Source organism: Neolamprologus brichardi, chromosome 13 (assembly GCF_056152115.1).
Source record: "Neolamprologus brichardi isolate AB-2024 chromosome 13, ASM5615211v1, whole genome shotgun sequence".
NCBI lineage: Eukaryota > Metazoa > Chordata > Actinopteri > Cichliformes > Cichlidae > Neolamprologus > Neolamprologus brichardi.
In genome coordinates this window covers 10351188-10371852 of record NC_142116.1, presented here as the reverse complement: position 1 = coordinate 10371852, position 20665 = coordinate 10351188, and the positions used below count along the sequence as shown (strand labels likewise).

Sequence of the window (20665 nt, the reverse complement as noted above, 5' to 3'; positions counted from 1 at the left end):
ATTCCTTCTCTTCATTCCTGGCCTGAAACGCTGCACAAAAGGTGACATTTGACTCCTTTGTTTACATGATGTGTTTTGTGAAATGAAACATAATGTTCTCGTTGCCGATGAAGAACACATTGCGCATGAGATACAACATTTGACAGCTCATGCACCACAGAGCAAATTTTGCTGCTAATTTGAAGCTTGATGGGCTGCGAAGAATCATCTACAGTTTAGTCTTTCACACTGAAGCAGTATGCACAGTGTGCCATCCTCGCATAGCACTTTTCATCAAAAACAATTTGCAAAGTTAAACTCTCTGTGTACAACAATTTACATACACAGTATTCTGATTTACACACGTCCCGATTAAAGGCAGATTTAATAAGACTATATATATATATATATATATATATATATATATATATTGTGTAGGACCACACTGATTTTAATGATTTCACATTCATTAAAAAAAGCGACAGAATACTTACAGTATTTTACATGGCAGATTAATACAATCATTTACTTTTACAGATCCTTAGAAAAAAATACCAGTACATTGAATATCGCGTAGAGCTACTATGAAAAAAGGCGCTCAAGTTTGGCATATGGCACAACACGTAGGCACAAGCCATTCTAGTGATTACAACAGGTGTTACAGTCCCGCTTGGCTAAACTTTTTCAGAGAAGTGACTCCACTTCAACCCATACCTGTTGTAATGGCTGCTTAACTATACACTGGTAAAAGCATACGTCTGCACTATTTGCGGCAACAACACACACTGAAGGTTGTGCAGGACAGGCTGATGAAAGTTTTTTGCTGGTTTAGAGCATCCACAAGGATGCACTGTGGTAAACAAATAGACATTCGTACATATGTCAGAGTTTGCAGAGAAAGTACAACACTGTACTACATCTGTGCTTCATGGTGAAATCGTTACTGAGTGCAGTGCAACTCACAACTCATCTTCTTGAAGTGGCCAAAGTTTGAACGGCACTACGTAGATGACTCAACGGAAAATTCTGCTGATCAGGTGTAAAAGTGAAAAGCTGCTGATCTGATATAGAAGCAGTGTGAGGCGCTGTAATTAGCTATGAAAGACATTTTCTCTGCGATCATGTCTTCATGCAGTGACAGAGGAAAAGAACCAACGATAAGCAGATCCTGTGCCGCGCAGCAACACGGTGATCTGTTCTTTTTAGACATCTGGAAAAAAAGTGGCAGACTGGTGTGAAGCAATATGAGCTTGACAAATACAATTACCTGATTTATTTTTTTACACTATAATGAATTAGTTAAGAGAGACTTTGATGAATGGGGCAGCTCTGTACAAAGCAGAAAGAACAAAACAAGACACATATACGTATCGGTGGCTTGTGAAAGTGGCTTTTATAGTTCTGTCAGTATATTTTTATGTTTACCACACATATTGAATCTGCGTAGTCCATACAATACTAATGTAACACAAATAGTTTTACCTCTCAACTTAGTGCAGAAACTTCAATTCAGACACCCTGATGTGGTAATGACTGGTTTTCTTTGAGTATAACTTGTATGACTTGAGTATGACTACACGGTGGAGGTCCCCCCCTGCAAATGTTAAAAACAGGACCGTTCTTCTATATACATTTGTATGTGAGGTATGTGCATTCCTTTTAATCAGATGTGGTGGTGGGGGGGTTGTTTTGTTTTGTCTTAAAATAACACAGTGAAGACTCCTGTACTGTCAACAGTTCACATTAAAACAAAACCTGTTGCCATTTTAGGTTTCCAGCTACCTCGAGGCCACCTGGGCTGTAAAAAGGGGATTCAGCATTATAGCATTGTTATCTCCTTTGACAAATTTTGTTGCATCTTAGTTGAATATTTTACAAATCTCCTTTTGGCACAGTGATAGGCTAAAGACGGCTTATTCTCCCATGTGTCTCCTAATCATAGATCCTGAGGCCTATTATTTTTTGGCCCTGCAGGTGTGGAGCTGTTAACAGATTGAATTTAGGGATTGTTTTGGCTTAGACTCACACAGAGCTACATTTGAAGCATGTGCATCCAGCGAAAAAAACATGCCACAAATCCACTTCACAAACAGTCCGGTTGTGCTGCCCAATCAATGTAACCAATGTGTAAAAAAGCTTGCACAGCCATGTAGTTAGGTACACTAGCTGGCAGAGTAGTGGCCTGATGCAGTTACGCATTCTGGCTAAAATGTTCTGTGCTGTTGTGTCTTAGCCGTGTCCTGAATGGTTGTGCGAATGTGGCTTATGTGTACGTGGATAATCAGAGCCCCGTGGTGACCTGGGTGACTTCTGAGTTGAGATCGTCATTGGGAACACTGCCACAACAGCGAGAGTCCACTGACGACCCCTCCAAGGCTAGTCATACCTGCAGAGAAAGAAAGGATGTTTATCTTATTACACACTTTGTGAACAAATGGCCATGAGTTCACTAGAAATTCTTGGATAACTTTGAGGTTTGGCGATAAATTCATTATTGCTTTGTTGCTGAGAGTTTGATGCTGCTTTCATCTTTGTAAAGCAAACATGACTGTTTCATTTAATGGTAGGTCCGGACATAGACACAAATTAAATGTAAACAAGAAGCACTGCAGTGAAGTGCAAGAAGTGCAGTCAGAGCTCAGGTAGCTAAATATTATGGAAACAAATTTACTTTTGTGGAAATGTTGTACATGCTTTCAAAAAGTGCATTTTACTTTGTTGTTATTAATGTGTTTAATAAAGAACCAAAAAAAAGAATTATAAGAATTATAACAAATACATTTGAACTGAAACTGGCATATTTTTGAGTAAGGACTTGATCCTAATAGGTCCATCTGATAGGAGGATAAACTGAGATAGATGAAGAATCTTAACAAAGTGTACCCTACCATTGTAATTTCGAGACCCTTCAGTAGTCATATTAGTAGCAGTTATACACGTCAGAGTGGGAGCATAGAGGGCTGGGCTGGAACTGGGTTTAAAAGCCCACCAGTGAGAGGAGCATAATAAGAAACAGGTGAACTCAATCAGACGTTAATGAAGATAGCGAGAGAACAATGGGGGGAAATAAAAGCACCGAACGCCACATGAGAACGTATTCTTCAAAATGTCTCACACAAAATGAACAGAAAACACTGAGAGAACGCAAAAGGCACAGGAATAAAGGAAGGGAAGGGAAGACATAAAACAAGGAGCTGCAACAGAAATCAGGTATTTTCAAATGTCATTTCCTCTAACTACATAATGCTGTGTTCAATTTGAGACAACACTGTGCTGTTGAAATTCACCCTGTTATGCAGTCGACATAGTTCACGGTATGAAATGATGCTACAGCCTTAGCTTAAGTTAGCCTATTGCTACAAGCAGGAATAGACATTTTTAACTTGGTTCTGTTCAAAATTAAGACTTGAGCCTCCCCTCATTTTTTTTAGAACTGGGTGATGCAAATTTATTGAAAAAAAGTTTAACATACGCGGAAACACAGTATTTAAGGCAAAACAGTGTGTTTAGGAAAAGAAAATGAAGCTATCACCAGATGCTAACTTTAGATGCTTTGTGGTATTACAAAATCTGACAGTACTTTTCTACATTCATAAAACCATCAGTTTGATAATATCCCCCACTGGGTGAAATAAGCCTCAAACCATAGCAGAGCCTTCACCATGTTTATGCTTTGATTTTCACACTGCAGCCAGTGAGAAATGACTCTTTCCCTCCCTTAAGAAAGGCTTCTCTATTGCCACCCTTCTATAGAGACCTTTACTGATGATGCTACAGTGAAGGGGCAGATGCATCTCTCAGGTCCTGTGTCACGTCTTTGCTAGATTTTTTTTTTGTTTCTGAAGAACATGACTTTCACATGTTGTTCATCTCCTTTTGTCCAGTTTCCTCAATTTTTTAAGGACACACCATACATGCAATAGCATTTTGAGAATCACCTTCTTGGTGAAAAACCAGAGCTATTTTCTGACTATCAAACTGTGTCATCTTCCTTTTGAAACTCGCTGCTAATGACAAAGTGCCTAATGATACTATTTAAAAGGTTGTCTATGACTTGTATTCATGGCACTAGTTTGTCCTTTGAGTTAGGTGTCTTTCTAATGCTCAAGTGATTCATAGGTCAGTGTTAACAAGCTTACCAAAAAAAAACCCCACCAACACTAACAAATAAACCGCCTTGAAAATTGTCAGGCATAAGAACTGGACTGAGAAGCAGCATATCCAGAGAAAATCTAAGAAAGACCTTAAAAACAAACAGGAGAACTGTTGTTAATAAAAATGTCAAGAAAGTCTGGCTCCTTGGAAGCAAGATATGAAAAAATGAAGGCAGGCTCAAGACTTCTGCACAGTACTGCATGTCAGTTTAGATTGCACATACTTTTGAGGGGGCACAGTGACTTTCATTATCTCTGCTTCTGGCAACAAAAATTATGCAAGCCAAGCTTACCAGCTGTGCCACCAACTGTACAGATATTTGGAAGCTGTTGATGTTCTCCTTTAACATTGAAACACAGAGCGAAAGACTCTTCCACTAAATGCTCCTACCTAACTACTCCTTTAAAAACATTCAAGTAATACAGACACTGGTGACCTGTTGATTGGACCTTTCTCCTGTGTTTGCGCTGATGTGTTCACGCTGTGGGATCTTGCGGCTACTGGCTCCAGTCCTGGATGAATTCTGTATCTCCAACACTGAAGGACTTGGGGTGCAGAACTCACGGAAACAACGCTTGAAGTTCTCATCCAGGTAGCCATAAAGGATGGGGTTCAGACTACTGCAGGAGACAAAAAAACAGGATCAAAGCTTATAACAAGCACAAAAATCAGCCTAAAGCTAAATTCAACTTTACTATATAATGTGGTTTCCTGATAACATCCTCCTATTATCCCCTCCTACACCATTTTCCTTTTAAATGAATAATTCTAAAAACAATTATCCAGAATTTTGACGAAAAACAAAAACAGTGCATATTTTTCTCTGCTAGGCACCTGTTTGTGTAGCCGAGAGCGATGCAGAAATGCCAGGTGATAGTCTGGAAGGTGGAGTTGGGGATGGTGATCAGAGCTGAGATGATGACAAAGATGTGGATAGGAGTCCAGCAGACAATGAAGACGGCAACCACTACGAGGACCATGCGGGTGATTCGACGCAGATTCCTGTCCTTCTCCTGTGTGTGAAAAAGTTAGGCAGATTAGTGATGGGTATAAGACTGGTGTAGAGATGAAAAAGATGAAAAAGGTGCTGTATTTATTATGTTGCTCTTTTATTGTTTGCTTTCTCTTCTGTTTTTTTTCTCCATACAGGTGATCCAAGTGTTTTGTTTGTTTTTCTTTCTTCCTTCCCCCCTTTTCTCACCGTCTCTTCTCCCCTCTGTTTTTCTTTATCTCCCTCTCTTTCTTTCATTCTTTCTCCCTGTCCTATCCCCCAGTCATGTCTGTCCCGTTTGTAGCAACCAAAAATAAAATAAATACATAATTATAATAAAGGTCAATCAAATGGACCAATATGGCAAGACCATGATGAGCCACTTGGTAAAATAAATCCGCTTGGCATCTTTCTTGGCCTTAGGACAACAATTCTGATGGCTAAAGATCTAAACGGGACAACAAAAATAAAAGAAAAAAAGAAAAGAGACGAAAAAGAGTAAAAACTAGAGAAGGCAGGATGGCAGGGAAAGATAAATAATAACGAAAGAATGACAGAGCAGAGAGGCTAGTGTGTGAAAAGGATGGAGATTAGAGAACGTAATCCTGAAAGGGAGGATGAGAGAGTAAGAGGAGAAAATTAAGAGCTATAGGCAGTAACAAATCCTGTGTACAAGAATGTTTACGCTTCCTTTTATTTCTGCTTTAGGATGTTTTCATTATGCAACAACTCAAATACTTAGTGAAAGGTTACTGTGCATTCCAGTGTGATGTTACCTTACCATTTATCTCCCCCCTTTGACTAAAAAAAGACAACTAGCTTTGAGGCATTTTGGTCATTAGACTCTTGTGCTGAAAAAATTGTGATTTGCCTTTTGTATGTTTAAATGTTTTTCATTAAATCGTTATTCATTCACAGTAAGCTGATGCTTTTTAAAACATGGCAGCAGAATTTTCATCCTACCCATATTCATGCTAGTGAGCACTAAGAGGTTAATTAAAACTAAGCCACAACCCCAGGCTTAAGTTGATTTTCCCTAATTACTTGGACTTGAGAGCGATGAGAGCACCATATTTGCAAGCATGCTCTGGGCAGGTTGCTATAGTGCCTCATTATTCTGAAAAATAAAATCAATTAGGTTTAAACCCAAGGTTTAATAATGTTAGAAAATGCACAATTTGCATCTAATTAAATCCCCTTGACAAAATGCAAAAAAAAAAAGTAATTATATATGCAATTTTGGGGCTTTTGAAAGAAAATGCATTTTTCCAACCTGGGAGCCTGACAGCATTCGCACACTCTTTAGCCGCAGGATCATGAGGCCATAGCAGACAGTGATGATGAGGACGGGCATGATGAAGGCAAAGATGAACACACAGATCTTGAGCAGGGTGTCCCAGTACCAGGCGGGGTGGGGGAAATTCAGCTTGCAGTCCACTATGCCTGTGTCTGTGCAGGTTGAGAAGACACAGGATAGAGTCATCATAAACATATGCATGTGTATGTATTTAACATAAACTCTATTTTTGCTTACTGCCTATTTTTATTTTTTTTAATCGTCATTGAAAACTATTTTAAAAATTACTGATTAGAAAATGATCTGTGGAAATTACTTTCATAAGAGTCCAAATTTTCCATTCTTTACTTTATGAAAAGGGGCTGGTTATAATCACTTTCAGTTGTAATATTTTATTATTGGACTCTAATGGTTAGATTGCAGTTCAAAATAATACCTATTATAACTTATTATACTAAATAAACCCAGGTTGGGTCTTGGTGCAGCTCCACAGTTAATCGGCTGCCTAAAATATGGTGTTTTACGACCCTCCCCCCTCACATTGAGGTAGCTTTCTTCTGATTGGCTTTCTCTTGTAAACAGAAGCGTTGAACAGAAGGTGTGCTCGCAGACAGAGCGGCATGCTCGAAACGACCATATAAAGAATCTCCACTTTCACTGACATCATACAGAGACAAGAGCATATATATATATATATATATATATATATATATATGTGTGTGTGTGTGTGTGTGTGTGTGTGTGTGTGTGTGTGTGTGTGTGTGTACACAAAGACAGCAATGTCTCCCTGAAGCTGCTCGAGAAAAACCTTTTCACTGAAAACTGTTATGTCAAGGTAAAGCAATCACATCTTAAAGAACCTTGCCTCCACAGCCCACAGCTTTGCAGTAAATCTCCTTTTACTCTCTCTTCTTAAACAGATTGAAAGAATGCTTGAGTTTCATTTTTATTCAGTTACCGTCTTTACCACTGCATTTGCTCCTGGATATGCTTCCTTTTTTCCTTGCAAGCAGCTTTTTGGCTGTGAAGACAGCTGTATTTGACAGCAGCCAGAACTAGTTATTTGTGCAGTTACACAATAAATATTGTAGTTTCTCTTCATTTACATGTGCTGGAGTTGTGTAACTGCTTTTTCAATCAAAAATGAAGAGACTGAACTGAATGAGTTCATTATTGTTTTGTAGTTTTTGTGCCATTGTTGAAATGCTGTTTGTAAAAAGAAAAACTGCATAGGGTGTGTGTACATTTTACCACATAAAATTATTTAATATTTAATTCCAAATTTGGGTAACTCCTAACAACTTGACTAGTTTACTAAACGTATGATGAATTTTGAGGTGTAAAATACAGCGAAAGAAAAAAAATGGCCACATATACTTGCAAGGGTTCATTTTGACTTCCCATTGAAAAACTAACAGCTTTGGCTGGTAGCTTACTTACAAGGGATCATCACAGCGTTTTGGCTTTGGTAGATTTTTATGCTGGGTGCCTTTCCTGACACAACACTCAAGGGGTTTGTGTCTCCTCTCAGGATCAAGCCAGGGATCTTTTGCTTATTAGGGAAATGTGTAAACCACTACAATACACTTATGGAAATTAATGAGATAGCATACTTGACAATAACAGTACACTTGATTGTCTCGCGACACATGTTGTTTACACACTTTTTGATGTGAGGACTTCCGTATCATGAGCCAGAGTGAGCTAACAGGCAAACATATGGGGGACTGGAGTTAGATAAGTGGTGAATAATTATTAGACAGAAGAATTCGGGTAGGGGTAGAGTATTGAGCCAAGGTAGAGTGAGGCAAAGTAGATGTGTGCAGAAGTGGACAAGTTGATAGCTGTGCAGATCAGTGAAGGAACCTTAATTGAACCGAGCAAAGAATCCAGATTGTGGCAAACTGAGCTGAGCAAGTAACTAGAGACAGCAAGGGAGCAGAGAATGTAAATTGGACAGGTTTCAGCAGAGCTGAGGAAGTGAAGGGCTGCAAATAGGATGGAGTTTGAAGGGATGAAGGCTGACTGCAAGTGGAGTAGAAGTGGGTGGTGTGACAAACTTCCACTCTTCTACTTTTAGAATATGAAATTTGCTGCAAAGTGTTCCTTATTTTGTTGTTACTGTGGCCAACTGTGTGGTGAATTTTGGAATTAAGACAAACGCTGGATGAGTACGCGCTGGCCAGCATTCTGTTCTTTATTTTGGCGCACCCAACATCACTTTATTGTCGAAAATTCATTTTTAAATTTGTAATTTAATGTTCTTCTTCTAAAATAAGTAAGTTGTTTAAGTGTGTTGTTTTTTATTGGTGGATTCTAGAGCTTTTTTCCCCCTTTTGCCAGTTCCAAACATGGATAAATGGGAGGTTTGTACCATCAACTTTGCTAAATCAAATATGCAGATTCATCTGCTGTGGCAACCGCTTGGGAAATAAGGGAGCAGCTGAAAATAAAGCTAATTCAATAATCTAAGTAATTTGTAAAACTGAATCTCTACCGTTTATTTTGCCACATCTTATTTATAAACATGGATGAAAACAGACAATTTCTTCAAGAAATTAAATGACCTTTGCTATTTGCACGAGGGAACACAAAAACAGTTTTAGGGTCAAGGAAGCTTTTAGCGGAGCTTTTTCATTTAACTTTAAAGTTGTTCAAAAAGCAGCACATCATCATACCTAAGGGGCAGAACAGGCTGATTGCAAATGAATCAAAAAATGACATAATTGTCTGCAGAGAGAACTAGCTGTTTTAAAATTTACTCACTAGATGCTAGCATTTCTTGGGCTAATGTTTTACTCACTGTCTATGCAGCAAAACGTTAATCATCAAGATTATTGTGATGAGGTCAGGCTGCTAAAACAATATGTAGTGTATTTACTTCCGTTACAATTTCCCCATTCATGCTAAAATTGAAGTGCTGCAAATCAGGATCAGCATTAGTGGTACATGTGTTCATACTTAAAGTGACGGTAGTGGAGGCCATGAACATGACAGGCAACCCAATTGCAGAGGAAAGAATCCAGTTGCAGACATTGACAATCTTGGCATTGCGTGGCGTCCTGAAGTCCAGTGCTTTGACGGGGTGGCACACAGCGACGTAGCGGTCGATGCTCATGGTGGTGAGTGTGAAGATAGAGGTGAACATGTTGTAGTAGTCGATGGACATCACCATCTTGCACAAGACGTCCCCAAAAGGCCAGGTCCCCATTAGGTAGTTAACACTCTGGAACGGTAGTGTGCTCGTCACCAAGGCGTCAGCCAGAGCAAGGTTGAAGATGTAGATGTTGGTGGCTGTCTTCATTTTGGTGTATCTGCACAGAAGACACATACTGAATATGTAAAAGGTCACACACGTTGCATTCTTATGGGGGGGTTTTTGTATTTATTTGATTCCTTTTTAGCTGTTCTGAGTGTCTTTATAGGTTTCTTGTCTTTTTATTTGCAGTAGAGAACATGACCAAGAACCTCTGATCCACTACTGAGGTTTGACTCTGCAGGACAAACTGGTAACAGTCACTTCTAACAGTGGCTCTAAACCATTAACTGACTCTTTGGGCTCAGAAGGTCTGCTCAGTAATTACAACTTGACATTTTAAACACAAACGGAGAATTTTTCTCATTTTGTGAAATGAAAACTAAAACATATGTGAAATTCCCAAAACTGACAAAGGCCCTTAGGACAAGATTTTTTTTTTCAGTCTTTACTTAGAAAGAGCACTACTTCAACTAGTGTAAGAATAAAGAAAGCATCAGAAGGATACACATAAATAAAATGCTATATTTACAGATGGAACCACACAGGCGTGACCATTTGCTAAATATACCCAGCTTGCATTGTTTCCTTGTGACGCAAGAATACTGTATGATCTAGGCCAAGTATCTTGAAATGATTTCTGAATAATTCAGGCCTCTTTTGTGATAGAAAACATTCAGCTCCATTTATTGAAAAGATTACCAGATATTACAGAATACAAATTAACCACAAAATGTAATCCCAAAATATTTAAAGAAATGTGCAATTAAAAAATTCCAGTTTCTTACAGGCAGATAGGAAAAATCGTTTCTTGTATGTTCTATATTATATTCATAGTGTAGAAATAATGATAACAGAGGGCCGTTAATCAGGACTCAGTAGAAAGGTCAAGTGAACAATATTGACTAAAAAGACATTGCTGAAATAAACCTTTCCCGTAGGCAGCAGTAGCTTTTCTGTGATCTGAATGAAGAGTGATCGAAGCATTTCAAGGATGGTCCTTGTAATAGTATTTCACACAAATGTCCCTTCAGCCAGTATGGTGGAAAATCGAGCAGAGGGGGGTAGTTCAAAGAGAATGGAAAATGGTGGAGTGTTTATAGAAAACAGAAGAAAGCGTGGATCCATTTCCACAGAATGAACAGGCCTGAAAACAAGTGACTGAAATGGCTCCACTGTTTACAGCTCTTGTCAGCAAAGACATATTCTGTGTTTATCGCTTCCTACCGTTGCGATGAGCCGAGGTTAAGGCTGGATCCCATCAAAAAGATCTAAAATCACATATCTTTTATCTCATAACCTCAGCACGCAAGACCCAAATGAATTATTAAAAACCCTGTCATATTTGTCATCCTTTCTAGGTGACATCTGGTTTTCATGGTAAAATTATAATGAAATTATATAAAGTTCATGGGTGAAAATACTGTGAAAAATTCAGCTCCAACCTGCAACTTCAGACCATGTTTAAGGCTTTAAAGAGTGAAGCCTGGCATATTTAATCACGCTGCTTTAGTCTCTCATAATGTTAAACATTAGAGGGTTCCCTGGTGATGTCGCTATGCCTGAGAGGTATTACAGAGTTCAATAGAGTGGTATTAGACAGTAAAGAGGCAATTGACTCAAATAATGACGCTATAATGAATCTGTCTAGGAGTTAGATTTTCTCTGTGAAATACACTTTAGTTCTTGTCACTCCTCAATTTTACTATTCCAGCTTATTATTATTATCTTCATTTAGATAACAGATGATTCAGATGACTCCCAATGGTGGTTTAATCTATTTTTAATTGTTCATTATTATTCTTATTAGATAAACCAGCAGCATTACCGTAAAGGCTAGACACAGGGGTAAACAGCTTACCCGTTCATGTAATCTGTTTAACAAGAGAATAAAACTAGAGCTCAACTGATATTGGTGCTGTTTAAAAGAATAGTCTTGTTTTATTGTCACAACAAGATTACAAATCTCCCGACTCTTCTTAGATCAGCTGGTGGTTTTTGCGCCCAGGGAAGCTGCATAGTTTCCTCTGGCGGACAAACTATGGAGCGTAATGTTGGCTGAAGCTATACGTTGCTTCTCCCGCTAATATCGGCCAATATACCAGTCCCCTTGATGTATTGGTCAGGCTTTAAAGGTTACCTTTTTTAACCTAAATTATACCAAAACAAGTAAAAAATGACAACAATAGTTGTGAGTTAGATATGAGGCTTGTGTTTCTTAGGCTCAACAGGTGCATTAGATGCACTGCCAGCTGTATCAGCCAGACAGGAAGGAGAAATCAATCTTTCATGCCTAATTCTCTTGCCATAAAGGGAGCAAGAACATCTCTAAAAAAATGTCTTAATATCCAAAGCACAAGAGGAATTGTGCTGTTCTGACACTATTCCGTGTAAAGACTACTTAGACACATCCCTGCTGGGAGGTTATTAAATTAATAAATGAATACACAAAGTGACAATGATACATTGCACCCACTGGTCTTAGCTGTATTAAATCTCAACTGTCACATTAAGCCAAGGTAATTTGCATCGTTTTTGTTCTAGCACCGTCCTCAGTAATCCCAAATCCTCTTAACAACCAGAGATGACAGTTAGTTCATTAAATTCTGATTAACTGTAACTCAGACAGCTTAGTGTGTTTGTTATTTCAGACTTTATTTGCACTGGGACCGACGAGACACCTTGTGATGCAGTAAAAGCTGTCATAGTAGCTTGATAGAGCTCGAGGTAATGTCAGCATCCTTTTATTGAATTGGAGACTCCTCCAGCTAATAGCGTTCTCTTCCTGAGCGACCTGACCGTTTGCCACAGTCACTTTGAAATAGCCTCCACAAATCCTCACACATTTGAATTTTTCCGTCCACTACTGCCAGAGCTACAGAGCACTTGGCTGCTCTGGAGTAACTTTTAAATTATTGGTAGGACAAGAATGTAAGAGTAAAGTTGAATCTGTGTCCAGGCCGGCAACAGCTACCCAGTGGTCCAATAACAACACTAAATCTTTCCAAGCACCTGCAAAGGCAGTAAATTATTAACACAAAGCTAGAAGCAAAAGACCTGTACAGCCAGAGTGCATGCTGATACACCCAAGGAGCCAGAGCGTGATGTTCAAACACAGAGATGGACGGGCTTGTGAGTTACATATCAATAAAAATGTTCTAGGTTTCTAGAGCAGACAACTTGTCAGATTTATTGTAATATTAAAATACTAAAAGAAAGCATGTATATTCTTATGACAAGGTTAGGGATTTACATTGACATGGGCAGATATAACTTAATGTTTGCATCTCAGACCATGCTCTTTTAAGGGGTTGGAAGCAATATGTTATACATCACTTTTGTTTGAAATTCCAAGACTTTTTTTTTTTTATTGTACCATCACTTAAGTTTGCGAACAATCTCTGGTCGACTTTAGCTTTGTGCTTTAATTTTTTCCTGCCCTAGGCACAGCATAATGTGGTCACTGTAAGATCCTTCTATGGCAGTAGTGCCCTGAAGTTATTTAGTATAAATCATACTGTCCTTGTGGACAAGTTGTGGTCAGAATGACTGACCTATTGATCTCGGTAGTCTGTCTGCATTTATAAATTAGATGGCGATTATCTACAAACCATCACTCCACCAGGCAACCTGTGTAATTGTCTTGTGGTCAAGAAGTTGATGGTGCTGCATGCTCAGCTTTTGGGAGGACAACGCCCATCAATAAATAAACAAATCAATAAATGCAATCACTGGGCAACCACTGTTTTTTCCTAGTTGAAAAAGGATTACTATTTTTGCTCTAGTGTGACCTAGCCATTAATAGCCTAATAATCAAGTAACAGTATAAATGCATTTCTTGAGCAAATAAAACAATATTAAGTCTTAGTGTTTTCCTGTATCCCTTTTGGAACTTTTTTTAAACAACTTTTTTGAACCTTTTTTTAAAATTAGTTGCTAAAATGAGTAATGGGAACCGTAGGATAATAAGATACACTAGCTAACTTGGTTGCTTTCGTCTTAAAATAAATCGTTGTACCCCACCAAAGGTCACTTTAAGAAGGCCACTGGGCTTATAAACAAGCCTCCTAACTCAACTGATGCCAAGCTGCTGCTGTTTTCTCCTGGCATGACTCTTGTTGACCAGGATTTCCAAATATTCTGGTGTGGCACTTAACGAATAACAAAAGACTCAAGTCTGATTTGCCCATTACTCAATCCCAATGGACAATAACAATTGTGTGGATTTTACTTCAATCCTCCCAAATTTTCATCCCGTTCTCACTCCCGAGGTGTAATATAATAATGATTTGTCAACTCCCGCGGTGTTGCTGAGGAACGCGAAAGGGGACCTTCCACATTCTTATGCTACTCACCGGGTTATGGATGATGCTCCCGCGGTAATACAGCCATGTATTCCAGCCCTAACCCTAACCTTATCCCTAACCCTAACCAGCACTTTAATGATGTTAGATAGTGTTTTCCAAAGTGATTTAAGTAAAACAAACGTACATGTGTAGATTCATTCCAAACGGTTCCTTATGTTTCCTCATTTTTCCGATCTCATGATCTAGGGACATGTTGGGTGCCTGGAAGCGTAATATATTGACGATTTGTCACATAGCGTAAAATGTTATGCTTTGGGAATGAGAACGTTTCGCAGAACGTGTTCCAAGTTTTCTAAACTTTACCACTATCCTATCAAACTGTCAAGCTTCTCACCTTGAATGAGTGTAGGCCAAATTTGTTTTACCAAATACACAAATAAACATTCAGCTAAATGTTGCTTACATTACCTTGTGTAAAAAAGAAAACATAATCTTGAATACTGTTAGTCACGCTTACATTATAGTGGTTGTATATCAGAAGAAAATGAATTAATCTGTTGTTTCTGTCAGTTTTGCAACCCTTTGTATTAAATTGTCTCACTGCCCCACAGTAGACTTGCAACCTGTCACAGGTGTACCCAGCCGTTTGCCCTATGACAGCTAGGATAATGGCTCATGTCTCATTAGCAAGGTTATATTATCAAGTGGCATTACACTTCATTAAATACATATTTATCTGCAGTTGCAAGTTTATCAGTATTTACAGGCTGGGTGTGATACTGAAAATACCAGCAGGTATTAATCAAAATGAAAACCCTTTAGGCTTTGTGCAATGCTTGAATGACTTTTGTGTTATAATAATTGGCAACACAGAGCTACAAAATGGGTATCTAAGGAGAACATTACACACTGTTACTTTCTAAAGTTTAGAATTCATTTTCATGCCAGCAGCAATTATTTGATAAATATCTTTCATAAAGAGGATACAGATCTCCCACAGAGTTCTCATTTTGAAAGTAAAATTTGACAACTCGCATAAACAGAAGATAAGAACATCATCTTGTTGTATGCCAGTAAACAGACTGCAGATAATGGAATAAATAATCAGTCCTTTATTGACAGAAAGTGACATTAGAGTCACAGAGAGACAAAGCAGAAGTAATCATCGGAAAAGTAAAAACCTTTATTATGCTTCTTGTGTGAATAAACAGCACTCAATAATAATAATAATAAAAAACGAACAGAAACTGCTTCATCTAACTGTAAAAAAACATTTAAATTGAATTCTCCTGGACCACTAAACCACACGGACAGCAGATAGAAAGATAGATGTACAGTAATGGGTCTTAAACCCATCCACAGCAGTTCTATCTGTGAAAAATGTATTATTCATAGCCTTCCATCAACTCAATAGCTGTGGTTCCCTCCTACGGGGAAGAGACTCTGTCATTCTTGTTTCTCATCCATCTTCACCTCTCCTTAAATGAGAAAAATCGATTGTGTAATGATAGCAGATTAGCCCTGAAACAATTTTGACATAAATTACATTCTACAAACTCATCACACCTGATATAGTCAAAGCAAAGGAACAAGCTGTCCTTGAGGATTCATTATTTAAACATTCAGATCGTTTGACAAATGTGTAGATGTCTTACTGTGCCATTCGTTTGAATAGTTTTCCAGAAAGGGTTCTTAAACGGGTGGCAGCTGAGGATTGGTTGGTTTAATATACACTAATTCAGCAAGTCATTTTAATATGCCAACATTTGAAATTTTTTTATTATGATAAAGCTCTCTTTTTTTATTCATACGTGACAGCCTAATATAACATAATGTTGGTTGACAGATTAATAAAAAGAAAATTAGACTAACTTCAAGCTTGGCTTCCTAATTAGTCCCATTTGTTGTTGCAATGTAGAGCAATTATTTATTGTTTGTTTTGGGCTTTTGTGATACGGTAAAGTTAATCTGGTTATACATTTAGACATTCAAGTTTCATGGCACAACATTGAATGGATTAGAGGAAATTGGCGGTAGAGTATACATCAGGCATAATAGCACTGCCTATCCCTTCACCATGGCACCTGTTAGTGGATCGTATATATTGTATATAAATTTTGTCGTCAAAGTTGATGTGTCGTATCCAGGAAGAATAAATGTAAGGATTTGAGTGAATTTTACACGGGTTAAATTATGATTGGTATATGACTGGGTCAATTCAAACTCTTTTTGGGGTTAGCAACAGTCATGAACAGGATCATGAGTAGACAAGCCAAGGCTGGCCCATGTGGTCTAACAAGGACGAGATACAGTAGCTCTAATTGCTGAAAACTTATTGATTGATTGATTGATTGTTAATTTATTTCAAACATGTAAACAATATACAGGTACATTTAGAAAAGAAAATAAGAGAGAAAAAATACTATTCAAAAGTCAATACATTTCAATATTGCTACCGTTCTGATTCTTTTACATGTTGAAAGGTAGTGGGAAGAAGTAAACACTTATTTAATTGACATAATGCTAGTTCTGATAGAAAGAAGTCAGAACATACAGTCCTTTGTACTTATGACCAATATGAAGGTCAGCTGAAAGCACCAGCACATGAGCATCAGACCTTGATCACGGTGGTCTGATGAATCATGTTTTCTTTTACATCATGTGGATGGCAGAGTGTGTGTGTCGCTTACCTGGGAAACACCCGGCACCAGGATGCGCTATGTGACACGTACCAACTACCTAAGCATTGCTGCAGACCTTTCAATCAAACGGTATTCCCTGATGTCTGTGGACTCTTTCTGCAGGATAATGCGCCTTGCCACAAAGCAGAATGGGTTCAGGAATGGTTTAAGGAGATCACCAATGAATTTAGCGACCTTTCCCAGATCTCATTCCAACTAAGCACTGGTGGGATATGCTCGAGAAGTCTAATCCATGGAGCCCCATATATATAGCATATATATGCTATATCGATACAATATGCATGACTGTGGGATCATTTTTTCCTTACCAAAAAGAAAAAAAAAATCATCATAAACAAACCTGCTTTAAATTACATCATGAGTCAGAGTGCATAATTATTATTATTATTAGTAATAATAAAAACCATGCACTGAGAGCACACTCACGGCAAAAAGTAGCCACAGTAATAAAAGTGAGAACGTACGTGTCATTGATGGCATTTAGTGTACAAAGCAGGAGCGACATTTTTTCTATACAGATTGACAAACTCTCCACACACACTCCGAGACAGCTGCGGTAACCAAGTGTGAATCCAGAACATCTACAACACATTTCAATGTGTTTTTGTAATTTTCTACTGTCATTATCTATGAGCTGATGATTGACATCTTTTTAGTTCCAAAGTATCTGGGTAGACCCATACATTACAAATTCTTCCTCGGTCATGGCCATGATGCTGCAGATTCACTGCATCATTGAGTTATTATTATCCAAATATTAAACGTGAGTCTGTTCGCTGGTCAACCTTTTCCTTACCAAACTGCCTCATTAGCAGACCAGCCAATGATGTCCCAGGTTAGGTGCTGAGAAAAGCCATGAACTAAACAATTGATGATGCTGTCTCTGACACTAGATGCTAAAGTGACAAAAAGAATGAAATTGAAAATCTGCAAAGTCCGGAGGTTTAATGTGAATGTTAAAAGCTGCCCCAGAATCAGTGAAGTAAAAGTTCTCTCATATTAAATTATTTAATCTATCCATCAATTTTTTGTTTGGAAATCTTTGTCTAGGACAGAGAGACTGAACACCATTTATATCCACGCCTACTGTATATTCAGAAGTACCCATGAACCTAACATGCATGCTTCTGGACTGTGGGAGGAAACCCCCAAAAAAGGCACAGGGAGAACAGCAGACTCCATACCCTCCACGCCCCAGCTGGCCAGGAAGCTCAAACCCTGATCTTTCTTGCTGGGAGGAAAGAATACTGACCCCTGCACCACTGTGGATAAAATGGGCCTGAAAACTAACGGCATATGCACAAATACAAAAACTCTCCATTGTTGCGAGTAAATTTTTTTGCATGTGCTGCCTGCGTGATTGCGCTGAAGCTAACCCCAGGTGTTCAATAACAAAGGATGAAAATTGGACCATTATTTCAGGCTACCAATAATCTACAAGCCTTCTTTTCCCTCTGGTTCAACAGAAAACTAAACACTGAAACTGTAACAGACGTGAACACATATGAGCTGTACAGGCAGGAGAGAAAAAACATTCTGCCCTCACAGCATGTCCCTATGAAAGTAAACAGCATGGAGCCATTAAAATGTCCCTGAATGTTAATTAGTCAATAACTGTGCATTTTCACATGTGAGGGTCGCTCTTCACCATGGCAACAACTGTGACCAGGGATAAGACACTATTATATCAGGCACGATTAAATTTAACGTAACATGCTGTAACATTCATTTGCTTTAATGTTTCTGTGTGGGTTGAAAAATAGATTGAAAAGAGAAACAATTTACTTGCCAAAAATGGCATTATCTAGAAACTAGAAAACTAATGCAGCATGTATATTTTTCTTCTCATTGCCATTAGCTGAAGATATGTAATGGGTTCGGCACCAGAACATTATCACTCTTGTATAATTCACAGGAAGTAGGAATGATTGAAAATAATTCACTTTAGCTTCATTCATTTAATACCGCAGTAACAACAGAAAAACAGACACTGAAAAAAAGCTGCGGAGATTACCTTGTTAAGATACAAAAATACCCCATAAAACAATAATAATCATTCAATGTTATCATAAAATTTATGTTTTGAAAATATAAGAAGGGTTCATTCCAAGAACAAAGCAGCCAAACAAAAGCAAAAGAACATCATGTGTGCTATGCAGTGCAGTGCATGTAATGTGTCCTCAGATATTTATATACAAGAAACAAAACATCCATTCCACAAATGCATGGGACAAGGAGATCTACGTCAACAGAACAAGACTCAGCTGTACACTTGCTTTAAAGGAGAAAAGACAGTCTTTTGAGGATGCCAGGGTTCACATTTTGGAGGAAAGACGGCTTGAGAAAACAGTAAAGGAGGGCATCTACATCCGCTGTGAATGGGATCAACATCAACCTCGACTCACACCTTTCTTCAAGAGATCTTAATAGCTCACATGATAGTGGGGAGAGAGATTTCACACCTTGGACCAGGTGTGAAATCTCCAACGGGACAACCAGAACTGGGGATTAAATACTCTGGACTTTCCGACAGTTGTGTTACGTTCCCCTGAGGGGTCTAGGCGGTGAGGGCGAAGTAACAAAAAGTGTCCGGGTCAGAAAAAGGAGTCAAGGAGGCAAAAGGGTCAACTAAAGAGTTTTATTGAAGTAGCTCAACTAAAAGAGACGGACAAGCCGCTATCACCATTTAAGAAAACAAACAAAACTCAGGCGTTGGTCAATAAAGTAAAACGTAAGCCAAAAAGAAAGAGAGCAGCTCACTAGCTGCAAAACCACAATAACACAGCTCACTAGCCGCAAACACCACAGACACTCAGCTCACGAGCTGTAACCACTCACATGGCACTCTGGCCCAGAGCTCACCTTTTCCTGGGCTTAAATCTCCCTGATTACTGACGAGAGTCAGCTGCACAAAAGGCAGTAGAGGTAATAGGACACGCCCACACAGGCACCTTCAGGAGGATGCCCTGCTAGGGCCATAACAGTTGTTTTGAAACTGAACAAACCTCTTGGAAGAGAGACACAACATGCACATGAACCTAAAGGAGTCCAGTTGCCTTCTTTTCAAGGCAAGCACTCAAGACTACCATGACCTGGATGACTAACAGGCTATATTGACACAAAGTAAACATTTCCTCAATGTTTTGGTTGCCTGTTATCTTTGATGTGTAAAATGGATTAATCTTGGAAAGATATCAGACATTAGGAGACTAATAGCTAAGCAGATATTAAATAATTTGGGCACAACTATAAGCTTTGATTTGGCTGTAGTGAATCAACTGTCTTGTCATCGTATTTCAGTAAACGTCAAAGTAAAAAGCCACACACTCAACTGTTTGGAACAGATTCTGATTACTTTTTATGGCTTTTGTTACACAGCAACCTAAACATAATCCATCATTAGAAGACGAAGCTCGAATGCATGTTTGCCGGCCTGTGTAAGATTCATTAGCTGCTCATGGCTACAGATAAACCATTAAGTCCTGGTTGCTGAAACAGAGGCTGCTCATGTGGACAGACATCTGGATGCCTCTGGCTCTGACCAGTAACACAGTCCATGCACAGTGTGAGGAACATGATGGATATGGGTGCACAGGGTGTGACTCTGTGCATGTCTGACTCACAGGCATGTGTTAATGTGGTGAGCAGTAATAGGATGTTGAGACTGGAAGTTAGAAGAAATTGATGGGTTTTTTTCTTTTTAGTATACCAGGACTGTTACAATATCAGGTTTTCACTATAAGTTACACAACTACTACAGCCACAAGGACTCGCATTAATGACACTGTGACGTCCACCGAATGTATGAAATTTACCTTTGGTTACTGTGTTTTGTTTATTTGTTGTTGCATTCTTTAAAAAAGAAAAAAGAAAAAAGAAATGGTTTTGCTATTTTTGTAGTGGATGTGACTGCTCTGATTGACAGGTGTCCTACACATAGACCTGAAGCTGATGTCTGCATGGCCTCCCCTTCGCTAA

General features: G+C 38.6%; 1 protein-coding gene across 2 annotated transcripts in view; it reads right to left on the bottom strand.

The window, feature by feature from the left end:
• Positions 1 to 419: 419 nt before the first annotated feature.
• oprm1 (opioid receptor, mu 1) overlaps positions 420 to 20665 on the bottom strand; it is a 39584-nt gene continuing 19338 nt past the window's right edge. The window contains exons 2-6 of one of the 2 annotated variants that reach the window (XM_087850119.1): positions 9384 to 9736; positions 6399 to 6574; positions 4969 to 5147; positions 4571 to 4754; positions 420 to 2365 (exon numbers count right to left, since the gene is read on the bottom strand). In XM_087850119.1, the coding sequence (XP_087706245.1) occupies positions 2360 to 2365; positions 4571 to 4754; positions 4969 to 5147; positions 6399 to 6574; positions 9384 to 9736 (898 nt within the window). In that variant the 3' untranslated portion in view covers positions 420 to 2359. Of the gene's footprint in view, positions 4755 to 4968; positions 5148 to 6398; positions 6575 to 9383; positions 9737 to 20665 lie in introns of both variants that reach the window. The other variant, XM_006783658.2, reaches the window with a different exon arrangement.